General features: G+C 39.8%; 1 protein-coding gene across 3 annotated transcripts in view; it reads left to right on the top strand.

Moving 5' to 3' along the window:
* Positions 1-18,545, top strand: part of PTPN4 (protein tyrosine phosphatase non-receptor type 4) — a 193,787-nt gene that overhangs the window by 43,105 nt on the left and 132,137 nt on the right. For 2 of the 3 annotated variants that reach the window (XM_062184543.1, XM_062184597.1), the window contains one exon: positions 17,768-17,875. In XM_062184543.1, the coding sequence (XP_062040527.1) occupies positions 17,768-17,875 (108 nt within the window). Of the gene's footprint in view, positions 1-7,611; positions 7,678-17,767; positions 17,876-18,545 lie in introns of those variants that run through there. The other variant, XM_062184611.1, reaches the window with a different exon arrangement.

Below are 18,545 nucleotides of genomic sequence, written 5' to 3'. Positions count from 1 at the left end.
AAACATATTAGTGTTGCTGAAGTATCAAGTTCTGTTTTCACTGTGACTTTGGCACAGTTTATCTGCTGTGGGCAGCCTGTGGATTGTGTTATCTTCCTCTTGCCCTAAATTCATTGTCAATTCACCAAAAGCATGTTTCCATTAAGATAAATGTAAGAATGTATACTATCTGGCCGGCGCCGTGGCTCAACAGGCTAATCCTCCGCCTTGCGGTGCCGGCACACCGGGTTCTAGTCCCGGTCAGGGCGCCAGATTCTGTCCCGGTTGCCCCTCTTCTAGGCCAGCTCTCTGCTGTGGCCAGGGAGTGCAGTGGAGGATGGCCCAAGTGCTTGGGCCCTGCACCCCATGGGAGACCAGGATAAGCACCTGGCTCCTGCCATTGGATCATTGCGGTGCGCCTGCCGCAGCACGCCGGCCGTGGCGGCCATTGGAGGGTGAACCAACGGCAAAGGAAGACCTTTCTCTCTCTCTCTCTCTCTCTCACTGTCCACTCTGCCTGTCAAAAAAAAAAAAAAAAAAAAAAAAAGAATGTATACTATCTGTATTACATGGATTGATTTCTTTAACCAGTGAAGATGTTTTGGCCTTATTTTTCCTTTGCAACACTTATTTTCAAAACTTTTTTTGTTAAGTATTATTTAAGTAGTATTTGTTGAATATTATTCCTAGCCCTTACATAAGTTTAATCTGTTAATTCCTTTTAAAATATCAATTATACATACCACTCAGATTTCCTCAAACATTTTTTTCTTAACATTTTAGTGCTTTATTTATGTACACAATTTAAAAAACTAAATAATTCTACAAGTCATATAACAAAAATCAGCAGATCCTTGCCCTGTTACACCTAGGATTAATCATATTTATTTACAGTTATATATTGCCATGGTTCTAATAAACATGGCTTATGTCATTTTTGGTTTTATCTTTGTTTTGGGGTTATTCATGTTATGTATTGACTTTGGGGGATGAGAATTTAGGTCTCTTGTAATTCACTTCCTCCTCCATATACAAATACTTCCTCTTTGTCATTCTCCCAGTAAACACAGTAGCTATATAATAATATTTGGTTAGTTCAGTATTTATTTTCCCAACAGAGGACTCTGCAGTTGTTCATCCTGTGTTTGTAGAACCTTACTACTGGTCCTGTTGAGCTGATGGAGAGAAAGGGACTGCAGAGGTCCCAGCATGTAGTCTGTTCAGCGAGTAGACTTTCACTTACTTTGCGGGCTCTGCCGGTTTTCAGCACAGTTAGAATTAATCATGTGTACCTGATATCCCTGAGTCCAGATTCCTTCTGTTTCATTTTCTTGAGAGAGTAAATCTGTAAAGACAGTAGGCAGGGGAAAGTGAGAGATGACCATGAAACTGGCTGTTCCTTAAACAAACTTTAAAGCCATCTTTTTGTTCACTCCCCTCCAGATTTAGTTTTTCAAAGTTAATTTATTCATCTTTTTTTTCTAGAATTTGTGGGGGTGAATTAACTTGCTTCTAAGCCTTCTTCTTCTTCTTCTTCTTCTTCTTTTTTTTTTTTTTTATTTATTTAAGCTTTCTTCTGGCTGTTGTTAGTTGGTTACCACTTAAGTTGTTTTTCATTTTCTAAAACCTTCTTAGTGTTCTGTTTTATTCCTCTCACTATTGTTTTAGTGTGCCTTATGCAAACATTTGTGTTCAGTCTGCCATGTTTAACCTTGACAGTGCTCAAATTGATTTTCAGCAATGTCTACTTTGAAGGAGAGTTTATTAAAAATCGCACTTTTCTGAGCAAAATTAGATGTTTAGATGATCCTCTTACTGCTAAAAAGATATAATTGCCAATTTTTGTAGTGTATGAAAATTCTGGGGCTGGCACTGTGGCATAGCAGGTAAAGCTGCCACTGCCTGCAGTGCCAGCATCCCATATGGGTGCTGATTTGAGTCCCAGCTGCTCTACTTCCGATCCAGCTCTCTGCTATGGCCTGGGAAAGCAGTCGAGGATGGCCCAAGTGCTTGGGCCCCTGCATCCATGTGGGAGACCTGGAAGAAGCTCCTGGCTCCTGGCTGTGGATTAGCACAACTCCAGCCATTGTGGCCATTTGGGGAGTGATCCAGCAGATGGAAGACCTCTCTCTCTCTGTTTTTCTCTCTCTCTTATCATCCAGCTCTCTGCTAAGGCCTCAGAAAACAGTAGAAGATGGCCCAAGTGCTTGGGCCCCTGCACCCACATGGGAGACCCAGAAAGAGCTTCTGGCTTCAGATCAGCTCAGCTCCGGCCGTTGTGACCATCTGGGGAGTGTACCAGCAGATGGAAGACCTCTTTATAACTCTGCCTTCCAAAAAAACGCTTTAAAAAAAGAAAAGAAGAAAGAAAAAGAAAATTCTGACTTTGTAATTTGTGATAGATCATCAAAGCTTTTTTCCTTATATTTTGAAGTGCTTTAAGCTATAATTGTTAAGGACTAGGAAACTTTCATTATTCAGATATATAGTTGTATATAATTAAGGTGACCATATTTCTTAGGTTATTCTTCCTGTTGTGTTTTTTTCTTTGTTTTTTAAGATTTGTTTGTTTATTTGAAAGAGTTACAGACAGAGGTAGAGAGAGGTCTTTCATCCACTGGTTTACTCCCTAGATGGCCACAAGCTGAGCCGATCCAATGCCAGTAGCCAGGAGCTTCTTCTGGGTCTTCGATGCGGGTGCAGGGGCCCAGGCACTTTGGCTATCTTCTGCTGTTTTCCCAGCCATAGCAGAGAGCTAGATCAGAAGTGGAGTAGCTGGGACATGAACCTGCACCCATATGGGATGCCAGCACTGCAGATGGAGGCTTAATCTAGTACTCTGCAGTGCTGACACCACAAACTATATTTTTAAAGATTTACTTATTTATTTGAAAGGCAGAGTTGGAGTGAGAGAGAGAGGTGGAAATCTTCTGTTTGCTATTTATTCCCCAAATGGCCACAGTGGCAAGGGCTGGCCCAGACTGAAGCCAGTTTGAAGGGCAAAAGGGCTGGACCATCTTCTGCTATCCCAGGCCGTTGCAGAGAGCTGGAACCGAAGAGGAGCAGCCTGGACTAGAACAGGCGCCCATATGGGATACCGGCACTTCACACCAGGGCATTAACCCTCTGAGCCACAGCGCCGACCCCATTCAAATAATACCACTTATTTGACATGTGACTATGGGCAAGCCACAAAATCCCTGAGTTAGTAATTTGATTATACAAAAAAAAAAAAAAAAAAAAAAGCTGTTTCCGCAGAAACACATCCTAAGTATATAGCCGGGTCTCCCCATGTAGGTCTAGTGGCCCAAGAACTTAGGACACATCCTCTACTGCCTTCCCGGGCACATTAGCAGGGAGCTAGAAGGGAAATGGAGCTGCTGGGACTTGAATCAGCACCCAAATGGGGTGCTGATGTCCGAGGTGGTATCTTTACCTGCTGTGCTACAATGCCACCTCTTAATACAAACAGTTTTAAGCCATGTTAAAATCAAGCAAGATTTTTTTCTACTCACACACTTCTTTTTTAAAAATTTTTAAAAATTTTATTTATTTGAAAGAGAGGGAGGGAGGGGGAGAGAGAGAACACTTTCATCTGTTGGTTCGCTCCCCATATGGCCACAAAGCCTGGAGCCAGGAGCTTCTTCCCGGTCTCCCATGTAGGTGGCGGGAGCCATCTTTGGGGCATCTTCGTTTGCTTTTCCCAGGCCATTAACAGGGAACTGATTCAGAAGTAGAGAAGCCAGGACGTGAATTGGCACCTGTATAGGATGCCAGTATCACAGGTGACAGCTTTACCTGCTATGGACAAGACCAGCTCCACATGACATCTGAATAAATTCTCTCAGCTTCTCATCTGGGAAATTCTCTTGTTTATCATAGAGTTCTTTGCCTTTGAACTTGCTTGATCTAAATATCTTCTTATTCTGCTTTATTTTTTGATTTTGAGTAATACTTAGGATATGTTTCTGCAGAAACAGCTTTTTTTGTATATACAAATTAATATTGTCTTGGATAACTTTTAGAATATGTCTTTCTACTCAGTTGTGGATTTGTATTCCTATCTATTAAGCAATATGAATCTATCATATTGGTACTTTATTTTCACAGCTTTCACATTTGTTTTTGGTTCTTGTCAATAAAAATGTGAAGGGGCAATTACGTCCTTTTTTTTTTTCTTTTTTCTTTTTTACAGATTAAAAAAAAAATCAAACTCAGAGATTTTGTGGCTTGCCCATAGCCACATGCCAAATAAGTGGTAAAGCTAAGACTAGAATCCAGTCCTTTGGCCCTTCAAACTGGTGTTTTTATCTTCCACACCATCTGCTATCAGTTAGATGTTATTCTGCTCCATCTCTATGTTCCTGGGTGATCAATGACACAAATTTAAAATTTAATTAAAGTTGTAGCCATGAAAGACTAGCAATAAATAGTTGTGGTGCTGTTTTTCTTATGATCTTGTAAGCAGAAGACTATAATGATGGGTTATTAGGGAAAGATTATTACAAGTTCATATTGCTGCCTCCATGCTCAATTTCATGGGTCTGTGTTGGGACTCAGGAATGAATATTTTAAATGACTTTACAAAGCACACATTCTCTGGCTTTGTAGAGCAATGCAGTTGGGAGAGACTGAGAGTGCCATGGCCTCATTAACATTCTATAATTAGCTATTATTTATAGAGCACATTTTCCTGTTTCAGTGCATTTATTAAATGGACAGAATAAAAAAATCCATATTAAATCCTAGCTGTACTTAGACTTACTGTTCTCCTCACTCATGGAGTAGGGCTTTCTCTTTCGTACTTTTCTAATCCTGAATGAGAAACCTATTTGTAGTTTTACAAAGGGTACTTTTAGTAAGAGTTGTTTAGGGGCTGGTGCTGTGGCGTAGCGGGTGAAGCTGCTGTCTGTAGTGCCGACATCCCATGTGGGCGCCGGTTCAAGACCCGGCTGCTCTACTTCCGATCCAGCTCTCTGCTGTGGCCTGGGAAAGCAGTGGAGAATGGCCCAAGCCCTTGGGCCCCTGCACCAGAGGAAGCTCCTGGCTCCTGGCTTTGGATCAGCACAGCTCCAGCCATTGCGGCCATCTGGGGAGTGAACCATTGGATGGAAGACTTCTCTCTCTCTCTCTGCCTTTCCTTCTCTCTCTGTGTAGCTCTGACTTTCAAGTAAATGAATAAATCTTTTTTTTTTTTTTAAGAGTCATTTGTTTATTTGAAAGAGTTACACTGAGAGAGGAGAGGCAGAGAGAGGTCTTCCATCCGATGGTTCACTCCCAAATTGGCCACAACAGCCGGAGCTGCACCGATCCAAAGTCAGGAGCTTTTTCCAGGTCTCCCACACGGGCTCAGGGGCCCAAGGACTTGGGCCATCCTCTGCTGCTCTCCCAGGCCATAGCAGAGAGCCGGATTGGAAGAGGAGCAGCCGGGACCAGAACCGGCGCCCATATGGGATGCCGGTGCTTCAGGCCAGGGCGATAACCCACTGCGCCACAGCGCCGGCCCAAGAATTTTTGTGCATGAATTTTTTTTTTTTTTTTTTTTTTTTTTTTTTTTTTTTTTTTTTTACAGGCAGAGTGGACAGTGAGAGAGAGAGACAGAGAGAAAGGTCTTCTTTTGCCGTTGGTTCACCCTCCAATGGCCGCCACAGCGCCAGCGCACCGCGCTGATCCGATGGCAGGAGCCAGGTGCTTCTCCTGGTCTCCCATGCGGTGCAGGGCCCAAGGACTTGGGCCATCCTCCACTGCACTCCCTGGCCACAGCAGAGAGCTGGCCTGGAAGAGGGGCAACCGGGACAGAATCCGGCGCCCCGACCGGGACTAGAACCCGGTGTGCCGGAGCCGCAAGGCGGAGGAGTAAAAAAAAAAAAAGAGTTGTTGAGCCCAAACGTGAAACTCTTAAGTGTCTTCTAAAGCAGTTGTTCTCAAACGGGGAAGATTTTGTAGCTTCTCCCATCTCTGCTATCTCTTCCCATCCCAGAGATATTTGGCAATATCTGGAAACAATTTCGGTTGTCACATTGGGTGTTGGGTGTTTTTGCCATCAAATGGGTAGAAGCCAAGGATGATGCTAGACATCCTACAGTGCACAGTGCAGTCTTCCCTGCCACCCACAACAGTTATAAGATACAAAATGAAGACAGTGCCAGTGTTGGTTGAGAAGTTGTGATCTAAGTTTAACATTTCAATAAAATTTTTTTGGTGAATAAAATTTTTAAAAATCCTTTATCTGCAGTTTTGATCATTAGGAATATCTTATTCAGAAAATTCAGTCAAGAGATTTTGTTTTGCTCCTAACCATATGCGCATACACGTACATTTGCTTTCTTAATTGATGGTTTACATTGTCAAGATTTTTGAAGGTTGACTGAACAAAATATTAATCACACACTAGATAAATAGAAATGATTAAATTGACAAAATGCACAAATTGTTTATCTTCATGGAAAGATATCTATTTGAGTTCATCTTTTAAAGGAAGGCAAAGTGGCAAGTAGAATGTTTCAGGTGCTAATTTTGAAATAGAGGGCTTTAAATACGCAAAGTAAAATCTGCAAGTTTTATGTCTATTGAGCATTATAAGAGAGTTCCCCAGGAGCTGTTTACCTTCTACTTTTTTGTGGATCACATAATAAAAAAAAAAAACCAACTTTACCAGTCTGTATGAGTGCTAACTAGTATTTCCTTGAGGATTTTGATAGTGTGTGGGGGTCAGAAGTAATCAGTAACCATCATTCTGGTGTCCTCATCACCAGTTTTTGGATGTTTTAATTGTCAGCAGTGTCACATATCATTCAACCTCTTTTCTCAGAATTACTATATAGCATACCATTTATGGTAGCTAGCCCCCAAATATGGACCCCCAGTAAGCTGTACCTTTTGCCATTTATACTTTGTGAAGTCCCTCACCCCTTAAATCTTGGCTGATCTCTGTGACTTGCTTTTGTCCTTGGTGATGAAGTTATCCTTTGTGATTCCCAATTATAAGGAGCTTTGCAGCTTCCAGCTGTATCTCCTCTTGGAACAATCTGTCTCATACTTCAGCTGTTGTGGTAGGAGAAATTCACACCGTATAGAGAGGCCGTGTGTAAGTGTCCTGGTCAACAGTCCCTGCTGGCTTCCCAACCAACACTCAGCATCAACTACTGCTATAAAAGTGGATCATCTCTTAGTATGTCCGGGTCAGTCAAACTTAGATGAGTTTACTAGCTGCCATCTAGCTATAATCACAGGCGAGAATCACCAGCTGGGCTCAGTGGGTTTGGTATATTACAGTATTTTAAAAAATTATAAAACATATAACATAAAATTTAGCAATTTTTAAGTCTAAAATTCAGTGGCATTAATTACATTTACAGTGTGATATAACCAGCACTATCTCTTTCCAAAACTTTTTGATCACTCCAAACAGAAACTCTTGTAACTGTATAGGTGCCAGTTCAGCCCCAGCTGCTCCGCTTCTGATCAGCTCAATGCTAATGTGCCTGGAAAGGCAACAAAAGATGACCCAAGTGCTTGGATCCTGTACCCACATAGGGGAATGCACCTCAATGCACTTCCACCTGCTTGTTCACTCCCTAGATGGCTGCCATGGCTGGAGCTGTGCTGATCTGAAACCAGGAGCCAGGAGCTTCTTCCAGGTCTCCCATGTGGATGCAGGGGCCCAAGGACTTGGACCATCTGCTGCTGCTTTCCCAGGTGATAGCAGTACTTGAACCGGTACCCATATGGGATGCTAGCACTGCAGGCTGGGGCTTTGATCCACTGTGCTACAGTGCCTACTCTTGTTTATATTTTTATCAAAAGTAATTTTTTTCTTATAAAAAATAACCTAGAAGGGAAAACCTAAAGTGCAAAGTAAACTGCAGCTTACTTTGGTTCACCACTGTGATAAACATGTGTATTCTCACAATGCTTACTCTATATACTCTTTTCTTCTCAGAGTTGAAACGTAAACTAATTTTTTTATTACTTCTTTTTTAACAGTGAAACCATCTGGACCTTGTCTTTTCTTTGTGACAAGTTATTGCATTTCTAACTCAATCTCTTTACTTTTTGTTGTGTTAATATTTTCTGTTTTTTTCTTGAGTCAGTTTTAGTAGCAGATGTCTTTCTAGAAGTTTGTCCATTTCATCTAAATTACTTGATCTGTTGGCATTTGAAGGGGTCTTCAGAAAGTCATGGAAAATGTGTTCTGTGAAAAGTGGTAAATGGATTTCAAAACGTTTTTGCACCAAAATACACATCTTTTAAGTCCATTTTCCATGAACTTTTTGAACTTTCTCTGCATTTGTTCATAATAATCCCTTAACATCTTTATTCTGTAAGTTCAGTACTAATATGCCTTCTTGCATTCTTGATTGTCTCCTTTTCTTGTTATGTCTACCTTAAGATTTGTCAGTTTTCCTGATCTTTTCTAGAGCTTTGTTTTATTGATTTTTCTCTATTTAAAAAATTATATTTTTATTTTTGAGAGTGACCATGCACTAGTTCACTCCCCTGATTTCATAATGATGGGGCTGGCCCAGGACTGAAGCCAGGAGTCAGGAACTCAATCCAGGTCTCCTGTGCTGCCTCCCAACGTCTGCAAAAGCAGAAAGCTGGGATCAGGAGCTAGATCTGGATATCAGGTCCAGGTAAAAAAGGCTGGTGCCTGCAGTGCCGGCATCCCATATGGGTGCCAGTTCAAGTCCTAGCTGTTCTACTTATCATCCAGCTCTCTGCTAATGCCTCAAAAAGCAGTAGAGGATGGCCCAAGTGCTTGGGCCCTTGCACTCACGTGGGAGACCAAAGCTTCTGGCTTTGGTCCAGCTCTGGCCATTGTGGCCATTTGGGGAGTGAACCAGCAGATGGAAGACCTCTCTCTACCTGTACCCCTACCCCTACCCCTACCCCTACAACTCTGCCTTTCAAATAAATAAATAAGTCTTAGGGGAAAAAACAAAAAAACAAAAAAAAACAGGTAAAGATGTGATATAGGCATCTTACCCAGCATCTTAACCATTAGGCTAAATGCTCATACCCTGCTGTTTCTTCTCTTTCTTTCTTCTTCTTTTTTTTTTTTTTTTTTTTTTGACAGGTAGAGTTATAGACAGAAAGACAGAGAGAAAGGTCTTCCTTCCGTTGGTTCACCCCCCTAATGGATGCTACAGCCTGCGCTGCGCTGATCCAAAGCCAGGAGCAGGGTGCTTCCTCCCAGTCTCCCATGTGGGTACAGGGACCCAAGCACTTGGGCCATCCTCCACTGTCCTCCCAGGCCACAGCAGAGAGCTGGACTGGAAGAGGAGCAACTGGGACTAGAACCCGGCGCCCATGTGGGATGCCGGTGCCGCAGGTGGAGGATTAACCAAGTGAGCCACAGCGCCAACCCCCCCCCCCCCGCTGTTTCTTAATCTTCCACTTCAGATATTTCTGCTCAAATTATCATTTAATATGAGGACTTCGTTTTTTAATGTAGATATTTACAGCTATGAATTTTGCTCTGGTTTAGTTGAATCCTATCAGTTGTGGTATGTTGTCTTCATTTTCGTTGATCTCAAAGTATTTTCTGACTTCCCTTATGATTTCTTCTTCAACTGATTAGTTATTTAGGAATATACTATTTAATTTCTATGGATTTGTAAATTTCCTAAATTTCGTTTTTATTGAGTCCTAATCGATTGCGTATATTGTTGGAGAACATTCTGTGTACGATTTCAGTTTCTGTAAATTTATTAGGGTTTAATGTAGTTTCTCCTGAAGAATATTTCGTGTGTATTTGATAAGAATGGGCATACTGCTATTTATGCCTGATCTTTCCATTAAGTCTTATTAGTTCTGTTAGTGCATTTCAAGTCTTCTGTTTCTTTATTGATACCTGCCTTGTTTTATAAATTATTCAAAGTTGAGTGTAGGAGTCTCCAACAATGATTGTTCAATTGCTTATTTCTCCTTTTAATTCTGACAGTTTTTGCTTTGGCTATTTAGAGGTTTTATTTATTATAACCCAAGTATTGTTACATATTGTTTAATCAGTTGCCTTTAAAATCAGTTAAGGAAAAAAAAAAAAAAAGGACGTGATCTTTATTCTCTTTTATAATTGTATGTTTATTTTATACTGGTGCTCTTTGGTTTTTCATGTGGGTTCATATAACTGTCTGGGGTCACTTGCTTTCAGCCTGAAGAACTCCCCCCCCCTTTTTTTTTTTTTTAAGATTTATTTATTTATTTGAAAGGCAGGGCTACAGACAGAGGCAGAGAAAGAAAGAGAGAGACAGATGTCTTCCATCCACTGATTCACTCCCCGAATGCCCACAACAGCTGGAGCTGTGCTGATCCAAAGCCAGGTACCTGGAGCTTCTTCTGGGTCTCCCTTGTGGTTTCAGTTGCCTACGGACTTGGGCCATCTTCTACTGTTTTCCCAGGGTACAGTGGAAAGCTAGATTGGAAGTGGAGCAGCTGGTTCTTGAACTGGTGCCCATATGGGATGCCAGCACTGCAGGCTGCAGCTTTACCTGCTATGCCACAGCACTGGCCCCAGAATTTCCTTTTTTTTTTTTTTTTTAAATTGTTTTTTGAAAAAGCAGAGTCAGGAAGGGAAAAAGGGAAAAAGACATTGGGGTGGGGGGCGAGGAGGAGGGAGAAAGGTAGTCCATCTGCTAGTTTATTGCCCAGATAACCACAATAGCCTTTTGTATATTTTGTAAACTCAATTTGAGGGAGACAAATTCACTTGGTTTTTATGTATGAATATCTCTGTTTTGCCTTCATTTCTGAAAGATGTATTGTGTAGGGGGCTGACGCTGTGGCACAGCGGGTTAATGCCCTAGCCTGAAGGATCAGCATCCCATATGGGCGCCAGTTCGAGACCCGGCTGCTTCACTTCCGATCTAGCTCTCTGCTATGGCCTGGGAAAGCGGTAGAAGATGGTCCAAGCCCTTGGGCCCTGCACATGCATGGGAGACCCGGAAGAAGCCCCCTGCTCCTGGCTTCGGATTGGCACTGCTCTGGCCATTGTGGCCAACTGGGGAGTGAACCAGTGGATGGAAGACCTCTTTCTTTCTCTCCCTCTCTGCCTCTCCTCTCTCTGTGTAACTCCACAGGCATCCCTACTGGTGATTTAATCTGCTGGGATGTAGTGCCTGTCCCTGAGAGTATCTGTTTGTATAGCTCTTTTTTTGGTGGTTGCTATTGGTATTATAATTTACATTTATAAATTTCCATAGTATATTGGTAGTGACATTTTACCACTTAGAGTGAAATATTCAAACCTAATCTTTCAGGGATCCTTATCTTCTACCTTCATAATGCAAGTATAATTGCATTGTCTTCCCTCCAGGATAATAAAATTATCTTAAATATTTTTTCTGTAGACATTAGTGGAATATCAGATAGTTATAATTTTTTTAACTATCAAGCTTAATTTAGGGGCTTTTTATTTTTAAATATTTCAAATATTACAGAAAAGTATAAAGAGTTCATTGGCACACCTAGATTTAATAGTTAATGATTTTGAACATTCTGCCATATTCACTTTATAACTTAAATATATAGATACACAATTTTTCTTTTTTTAAAATATTTATTTATTTATCTATTTGAAAGGCAGAGTTAGGGCCGGTGCCGCAGCTCACTACCTCCGCCTGCGGCGCCAGCACCGGGGGTTCTAGTCCTGGTTGGGGCACTGGATTCTGTCCCGGTTGCTCCTCTTCCAGTCCAGCTGTCTGCTGTGGCCCGGGAGGGTAGTGGAGGATGGCCCAGGTGTTTGGGCCCTGCATCCGCATGGGAGACCAGGAGGAAACACCTGGCTCCTGGCTTTGGATTGGTGCAGCGTGCTGGCCGCAACGCGCCAGCCGTAGCGGCCATTGTGGGGTGAACCAATGGAAAAAGGAAGACCTTTCTCTCTGTCTCTCTCACTAACTCTGCCTGTCCAAAAAAAAATAGAAAGGCAGAGTTAGAGAAAGACAGAGATAGATAGAGAGAGAGAGAGAGAGAGAGAGAGAGAGATCAATCTTCTGTCCACTGGTTCAATCCCCAAAAGGCTAGAACACCCAGGGCTGGGCCAGGCAGAATCCGGGAGACTGAGATTTGATCCAGGTCTCCTACGTGGGTGCAGGGGCCCTCTTTAGCTGCTTTCCAGGGTGCATTAGCATGGAGCAGAATTGGAAGTTGGTTGAACAGCTTGAACTTGAACTGGTGCCCATAAGGAATGCTAACTTTGTAGGTGGTAGCTTAACCTGATGTGCCACAACACTGGCCCCAGCCATACGACTTTTCTTGAAAGCAGGGATATTAATATCACATAATGTAGGCTTCATGACCAAGATACTAAAATTAGGAAAAGGGGGTATATTACTATGTAAAGGGTAAAAATCAAAGAGGACAACAATTATAGAGGCTACCAAATAATATGGCAAGTAAACATGTTTTATACTACATATATTAACTTCCCCAACTGAGAGAAAACATGGGATTTGTCTTTGTCTGGCTTATTTTCCTTAGTACCAGTGATCTTCAGTCTATGCATTTTGTTACAAATATCAGAATTTCATTCTCTTATGACTGAGTAGTATTCCATCTTGTAGTTATACCACATTTTCTTGATCTAGTCATCAAACCTCCAATGTTCATGGATTGAAACAATTAGTATTATCAACATATCCATACTACCCAAAGCAATTTAACAGATTCAATACAACCCTTATCAAAATACTAATGACATTCTTTAGAGAATTAGAAAAAAAAATCCTAAAATTCATATGGAAACATAAAAGACTCCAAATAGCCAATGCTCTGTTGAAGAGTCATCACAATATCAGATTTCAAAAGACATTGCAGGGCTTTTGTAACCAAAACGCCATGGTACTGGCCTTAAAATAGACATGTAGACAGTGAAACAGAATGGAAACCCCTGAAACAAATCCACACATCTGTAATCAACTTGCCTCTGACAAATGTGCTAAAACATGCTGTGAAAAAAGGACTGACTCAAATAAATGGTATTGGGAAAATTGAGTTTCCATACTGAAGAGAATAGGCTTTTATGTTTAGTTCTATTTCTCCAGTTCCATTGCTCTTTGCTCTAGTGTTCAAGTTTCTTCATGTTATTTCCATTCTAGTTGGAGAACTTCCTTTAGAAATTCCTGTAGCGATAGTCTCAGTGATAAGTTCCCTTAAATTTTCTTTTTCTGAGAAAGTCATTATTGGCTCTTCATTTCTATAGAATGATGTAAGTTTTGTGTCAATAGTTGTTTTCTTTCAGCACTTGAAAAATGTATACCTCCTTCTGGTCTTCATGATTGCAGGTGAGAAACTTGTTCTTATTGAAACTGTCATTGTCTAGAAGTAAGGTCTCCCTTTTTTCTCCTAGCTACTTTGAAGATTTTTAATTTGTGTTTAAGTTGTAGTATTTTGGGGCTGGCGTTGTGGCTTAACAGATAAAGCCACCACCTGCAACACCACATCCTATGTAGGTGCTGGCTAATGTCTCGGATGTTCCATTTCTGATCCAGCTCCCTGCTAATGGCCTGGAAAAAACAGCAGAGGATCGCCCAAGTGGTTTGGCCCCTGCCACCCACATGGGAGACCCTGTTGAAGTTCCTGGCTTTAGCCTGGCTCAGTGCTGCCATTGTAGCCATTTGGGGAGTAAACCAACAATGGAAGATCTCTCTCTCTCCCTTTCTCTCTCTCTCTCTCTCTCTCTCTCCTTCCCTGTCTCTCTTTAACTCTTTGAAATTAAGTAATTTTAATATTTTGATGATTAATTTAGGGTAGATTTCTTTGGATCCATTTTGCATGAGAATCAGTTGGAGTTGTTTGGATTCAGTTTGCTTGGAGATCACTTAAATTCTTAGATCTGTGTTTTTGCTTCTGATAGATTATAAAATGTTCAGGTAATATTTCTTCAAATATTTTATTATCCTAAAACTCTCTTCTCTTTTAGAGACTCCGGTGAAATGAATGTTACATCATTTTTCCCTTGTCCCACAAGTCTCTGGGGGTTTCATTTTGTTTTACTCCTCTCTGTCTTTCCTGTGTTAGTCATATTGAATAATTTCTATTGATCCTTCTTTAAGTTCATTGATTGTTTTCTTTGTTACCTCCATTTATCTCTTGAGCCCATCCACTCAGTTTTTGTTTGTTACTATATATATATTTTTTAGTTATTTAAGTGTAATTGCTGTTTGGTTCTTTTATGTGTTTTATTTCTTTGGTGGGCATTCATAATGTCTCCTTGAAACATTTTTGTGGTGGTTGCTTCCAAATCCATGTCAGATGATTCCAGCAGCTGAGTTGATGTTAGCGTCTGTTGATTGTCTTTCCTCAGCCTAGTTGAGATTTGCCTAGCTCATGGTATGATGGATGATTTTTAGATTGTGTCTTAGACATTTTGGGCATTGTGTTCTGTGTATTGTATCTTGGACATTTTGGGTATTGTGTTTGGATCCTATTCAGTCTTCTCTGTAGCAGAGTCATGTTGGTCAGATAAATATCCTGACCTACTTTTGTGGAGCTTAGCTTTTTTTTTTTTTTTTTTTCACCCAAAGACTTATTTAATTCAAAGATTCAAAGGCAAGTGACACAGAGAAAGGAAGAAACAGAGAGAAAGATCTTTTATCCACTGGTTTACTCCCCAAATGGATGTGATGATGGGGACTGAGGCTGGGCCAGAATGAAGTCAGGAACCAGGAACTCCATCTGGGACTCTCATGTGGGTGACAGAGGTCCAGGTACTTAGACCATCTTCTACCTTTCCAGGTGCATTAGCAAGGAGCTGGATCAGATGCGGAGCAGCCTTAACTCAAACCGCTACTTCAATATAAGATACCTTTGCTGCAGATTGCAACTTAGCCGCCTATGCCTCGATGCTGGTCCCTGTGGATTATAGTTTGTTTTTTTTTTTTTTTTTTTAAGATTTATTTTATTTATTTGGAAGAGTTACAGAGAGAGGTCAAAACAGAGAGAGAGGTCTTCCATCCACTGGTTCACTCCCTAGATGGCCCCAACGGCCGGAGCTGCACCAATCCAGAGCCAGGAGCTTCTTCCCCGTCTCCCACATGGATGCAGGGGCCCAAGGACTTGGGCCATCTTCCACTGCCTTCCCAGGCCATAGCAGAGAGCTGGATCACAAGAGGAGCAGCCGGGACTAGAATGCCCATATGGGATACTGGCACTTCAGGGCAGGCCTTTAGCCGGCTGTGCCACAGTTCCAGCCCTGGATTATAGCTCTAATAGCAGTTTGTTTCCTTAATATTTTCAGTGCCATTCTGTTCTTTGTGTATATGTTATCCAAAGATCTTTCAGCAAACTGTCCATGTATTTCACATTGTGGTTAAGTTCTTATACCTCTTGCCATTTTAATTTTGGTTAGTTTTGCATGTAGTTCACTGAAGATGTCTGTCTACCCACTTTTCTTTCATAAGTCCTCCTTCTCTCCATCTGGGAGATGCCACCTGCTACAGCTCTGTGTTAGAGGTGATGGTGGAAGTCTGGGCTTCACTCAGTTTCTGCTAACATCACCCCAACTGGGGAAGCTGAACACTGCCTGCTACCAACAGGTTAAAATGGAATTTCAGCCTATGTGTTCTGCTTTTGCTTGCCACCCAAGATCCTATGAAAGGGCATATTGTGAAGGACTTTATGGTGTAGCTAGGGAAAGGGTAGAAGACAATTCCTCCTTCCTATCTGTGATGCATGGAACTCTAAGCTCCGCACTTGTTTTCCCTGGGTTTGGAGAATACCTCAGTTTTTTTTCTACCCATTGGGTTTGACAACTTAATAGAATGGGAGAAAACATTTTCCGATTACATATATAATAAGTATTTAGTATCCAAAATACATAAAGTTCTCTTTAGAGTACAATAACAAAAAGATAACAACCTAATTTACAATGGGGCAATTTGTTGGACATTTCTGTGAAGATATACAAAAAGCCAACACACATGGAAATATCAACATAATCAATCATTGTCATTTAACTGGAGGTATAGGAATAAATGAGTCTATTCCATCTATGAGTCTGTTACAGTGTACTCTAGAAAAGTACATTGGAATCACTTTAGTAGTTCTTGAAAAAACTGATGCTGGGTCTCTGACTCATCAATTTAATCAGAATGGGAGTGGGGTAGTGAAGGAACTATTCATTAACATAGAAGTCAATTGCAAGTGATTAAAATGGGGACCAACACTGAGAAGCACTCTTTGAAGCATATCTTACCTAGCATTGATTTTTGCAAATAGTCTTTTGATCTAATTCTGGCCAGTAAGACAGGAAGCAAAGTTTTTTGTTAGGTAACTTTACAAGGAAGGTACCTCCTTTGAACATTGTCATGTTCAATTATGAATCTTGAAAGTACTATGACTATACTGCTAAAATCTCACAAGTGTAGCCAATACTTGCAATGCAGATTAACAGAGATGGAAAAAAACCTAGTCCTTGACTGTGTTTCTTATTGCTAAATTAGATTGCTCTGGATTCTGTTGTGCCTCTAGACTCTATTGTATGAAAAAAAAAAGTCCTTATGGTTTTGGCTCAGAATTTAGATTGTGCCTTGTAGCTGGAAGCTTCTTAACTGCTCTGGCTAATGAGAGGAAAAAGTAGCAGTAACTATTAACTACTATTTACCCCTGTGTTTTTTCAGTATATATCTTATATGGAAAATATTAAATTGACTACTACTATTTTGTATAGCTGTTTCTTCCAATATTGGATTTTGTTTATTGTATTTTATTTTTTTTACAATATTGTAGTCAATATTGTTATGAATTTCCAACTTGTTTTCCCAACAGATTATATCTGAAGGTTGAGCATCCCTAATCTAGAAATCTGAAAGGCTCCTAAATCTGAAATTTTTGAGTGTCCTGTTAGCAGTCAAAAAATTTCAGATTTGGGAGCATGTCAGATTTTGAATTTTCACATTAGGGATGTTTATGTAAGTCTGTTTAGCTATTCAAATAAAACCGAAAATCTTCTGAGATCTAAAGCATTTCAAGTCTCAAGCATTTTGGATGAGGGTTATTTAACCTGTATAACATTAGTACTAGTAAGTATTTTTTTAAATCCTATTGATTGGATTTTATTTTTTGGATTGTTGTTTGCTGTGGCATTCATTAGAATTTCCCATTTAAATTTCTTTTGTTACTGACTGCTTCTCTGTGTTTTTTTTTTTTATTATATTTCTTTCTAGGGGATTATCCAATCATGTCTTTTCTGTCACAATTTAGTGGCTGTGTAAAGTGATGAAATTACAGTTACTCATTCTTACTAAAACAGGAATAATAGGAATAATAAATAAAGCTTCCATGACAGAATGCTTGTGAGGTTAAAATGTGATATTTCTCCAAAGATATCTGAGTACTTTGAAATGCAAATATTAGTCCTTTATCAAATTTGCTTCAAATAAATTTCACTATCTTTGTTTCCCTTTTTGTGGCATTATTTTGTACACAATTGTATTTTATCAAATATGTCATGTTCTATTCATAGTTTAAATATAATAATGAAAAACATAGGAAAATGATATGAAGCAGTAAATGAATTAATGTGGTAAAATATGAAATAAAAAATACCATAATAGCCTGAAAGTAAAAGACATTTTCAATCAGATTTCTTCATACCTTCATATTTATTGTGTTCTCTTTGAATCAGTTTGCCTAAAGTCAATTTTTTTTTTAAATTACTGTGTCACATGTGAGATCTTCATTCTCAGATTATTGGTATAGAAACAGTTGCCAATTTAATAGAGGAGAACAAAAAAGTGTAAAGTGTGCAGTCTTATCAAATTTGAATTAAATTTTTTTTTTCTTTCAGAAACATGATCAGGGGCAAGTTCTGTTGGATATAGTCTTCAAGCATCTTGATTTGACCGAGCGAGACTATTTTGGTTTACAGTTGACTGAGGATTCCACAGATAATCCAGTAAGTTTAAGCTAGTGTCTTATATTTTCCTTTCAGTTTTTCTCTATGTTGATAATATAAAGTCCTTTTTAATATATTACTCACTTAGTAAGTTTATTTGGTTTTAATAATTAGAGATAATTCTTTTCTCTTTTTGGTTATTTTCTTGATGTTTTAATCTGTTGGAGGTTATTACCTTCAGCATTTTCACAATTAGCAGTCAGCCTACAAATCTAGTTTCATTAACTGTGTGTCTTTGACAACTAAAAAGTAAATCTACTTTATGCCTCTTTAAAGAGAAAAAAAAAAAAACATACATAAGGGTTAAAATATCTTGAGACGTATTTTCCATATAGGAAAAGAAGCCCTCACAAATGAGACCGAGATTACTTTTCAGTACTGCACAATTCTTTAGCATTAGGTTCCTTGGTTTTTTAGTGCACTCTTCAATAATTACAATTTGATTCATTTGATTGAAAAGATCACAGTGTAGAAATAGAAGATAGTGTGTGATGACTAATATAAATGTTTACTCTGACAGTTAAACATTATAAAACATACTAAGCAAGCATAATTTATTGTGAACCTAAATGAGGGGTGTATTAGCAAATTCTGATTGGATTTTTTATAAGTTTATAGGCTACACAGTGAGGGACTTTAAAAGATGATAGCCTTTTGATTACTTTCAGGA

This window comes from Lepus europaeus, chromosome 1 (assembly GCF_033115175.1).
Source record: "Lepus europaeus isolate LE1 chromosome 1, mLepTim1.pri, whole genome shotgun sequence".
In the NCBI taxonomy this organism is placed as follows: domain Eukaryota; kingdom Metazoa; phylum Chordata; class Mammalia; order Lagomorpha; family Leporidae; genus Lepus; species Lepus europaeus.
This window is presented reverse-complemented; position numbering and strand designations above follow the sequence as displayed.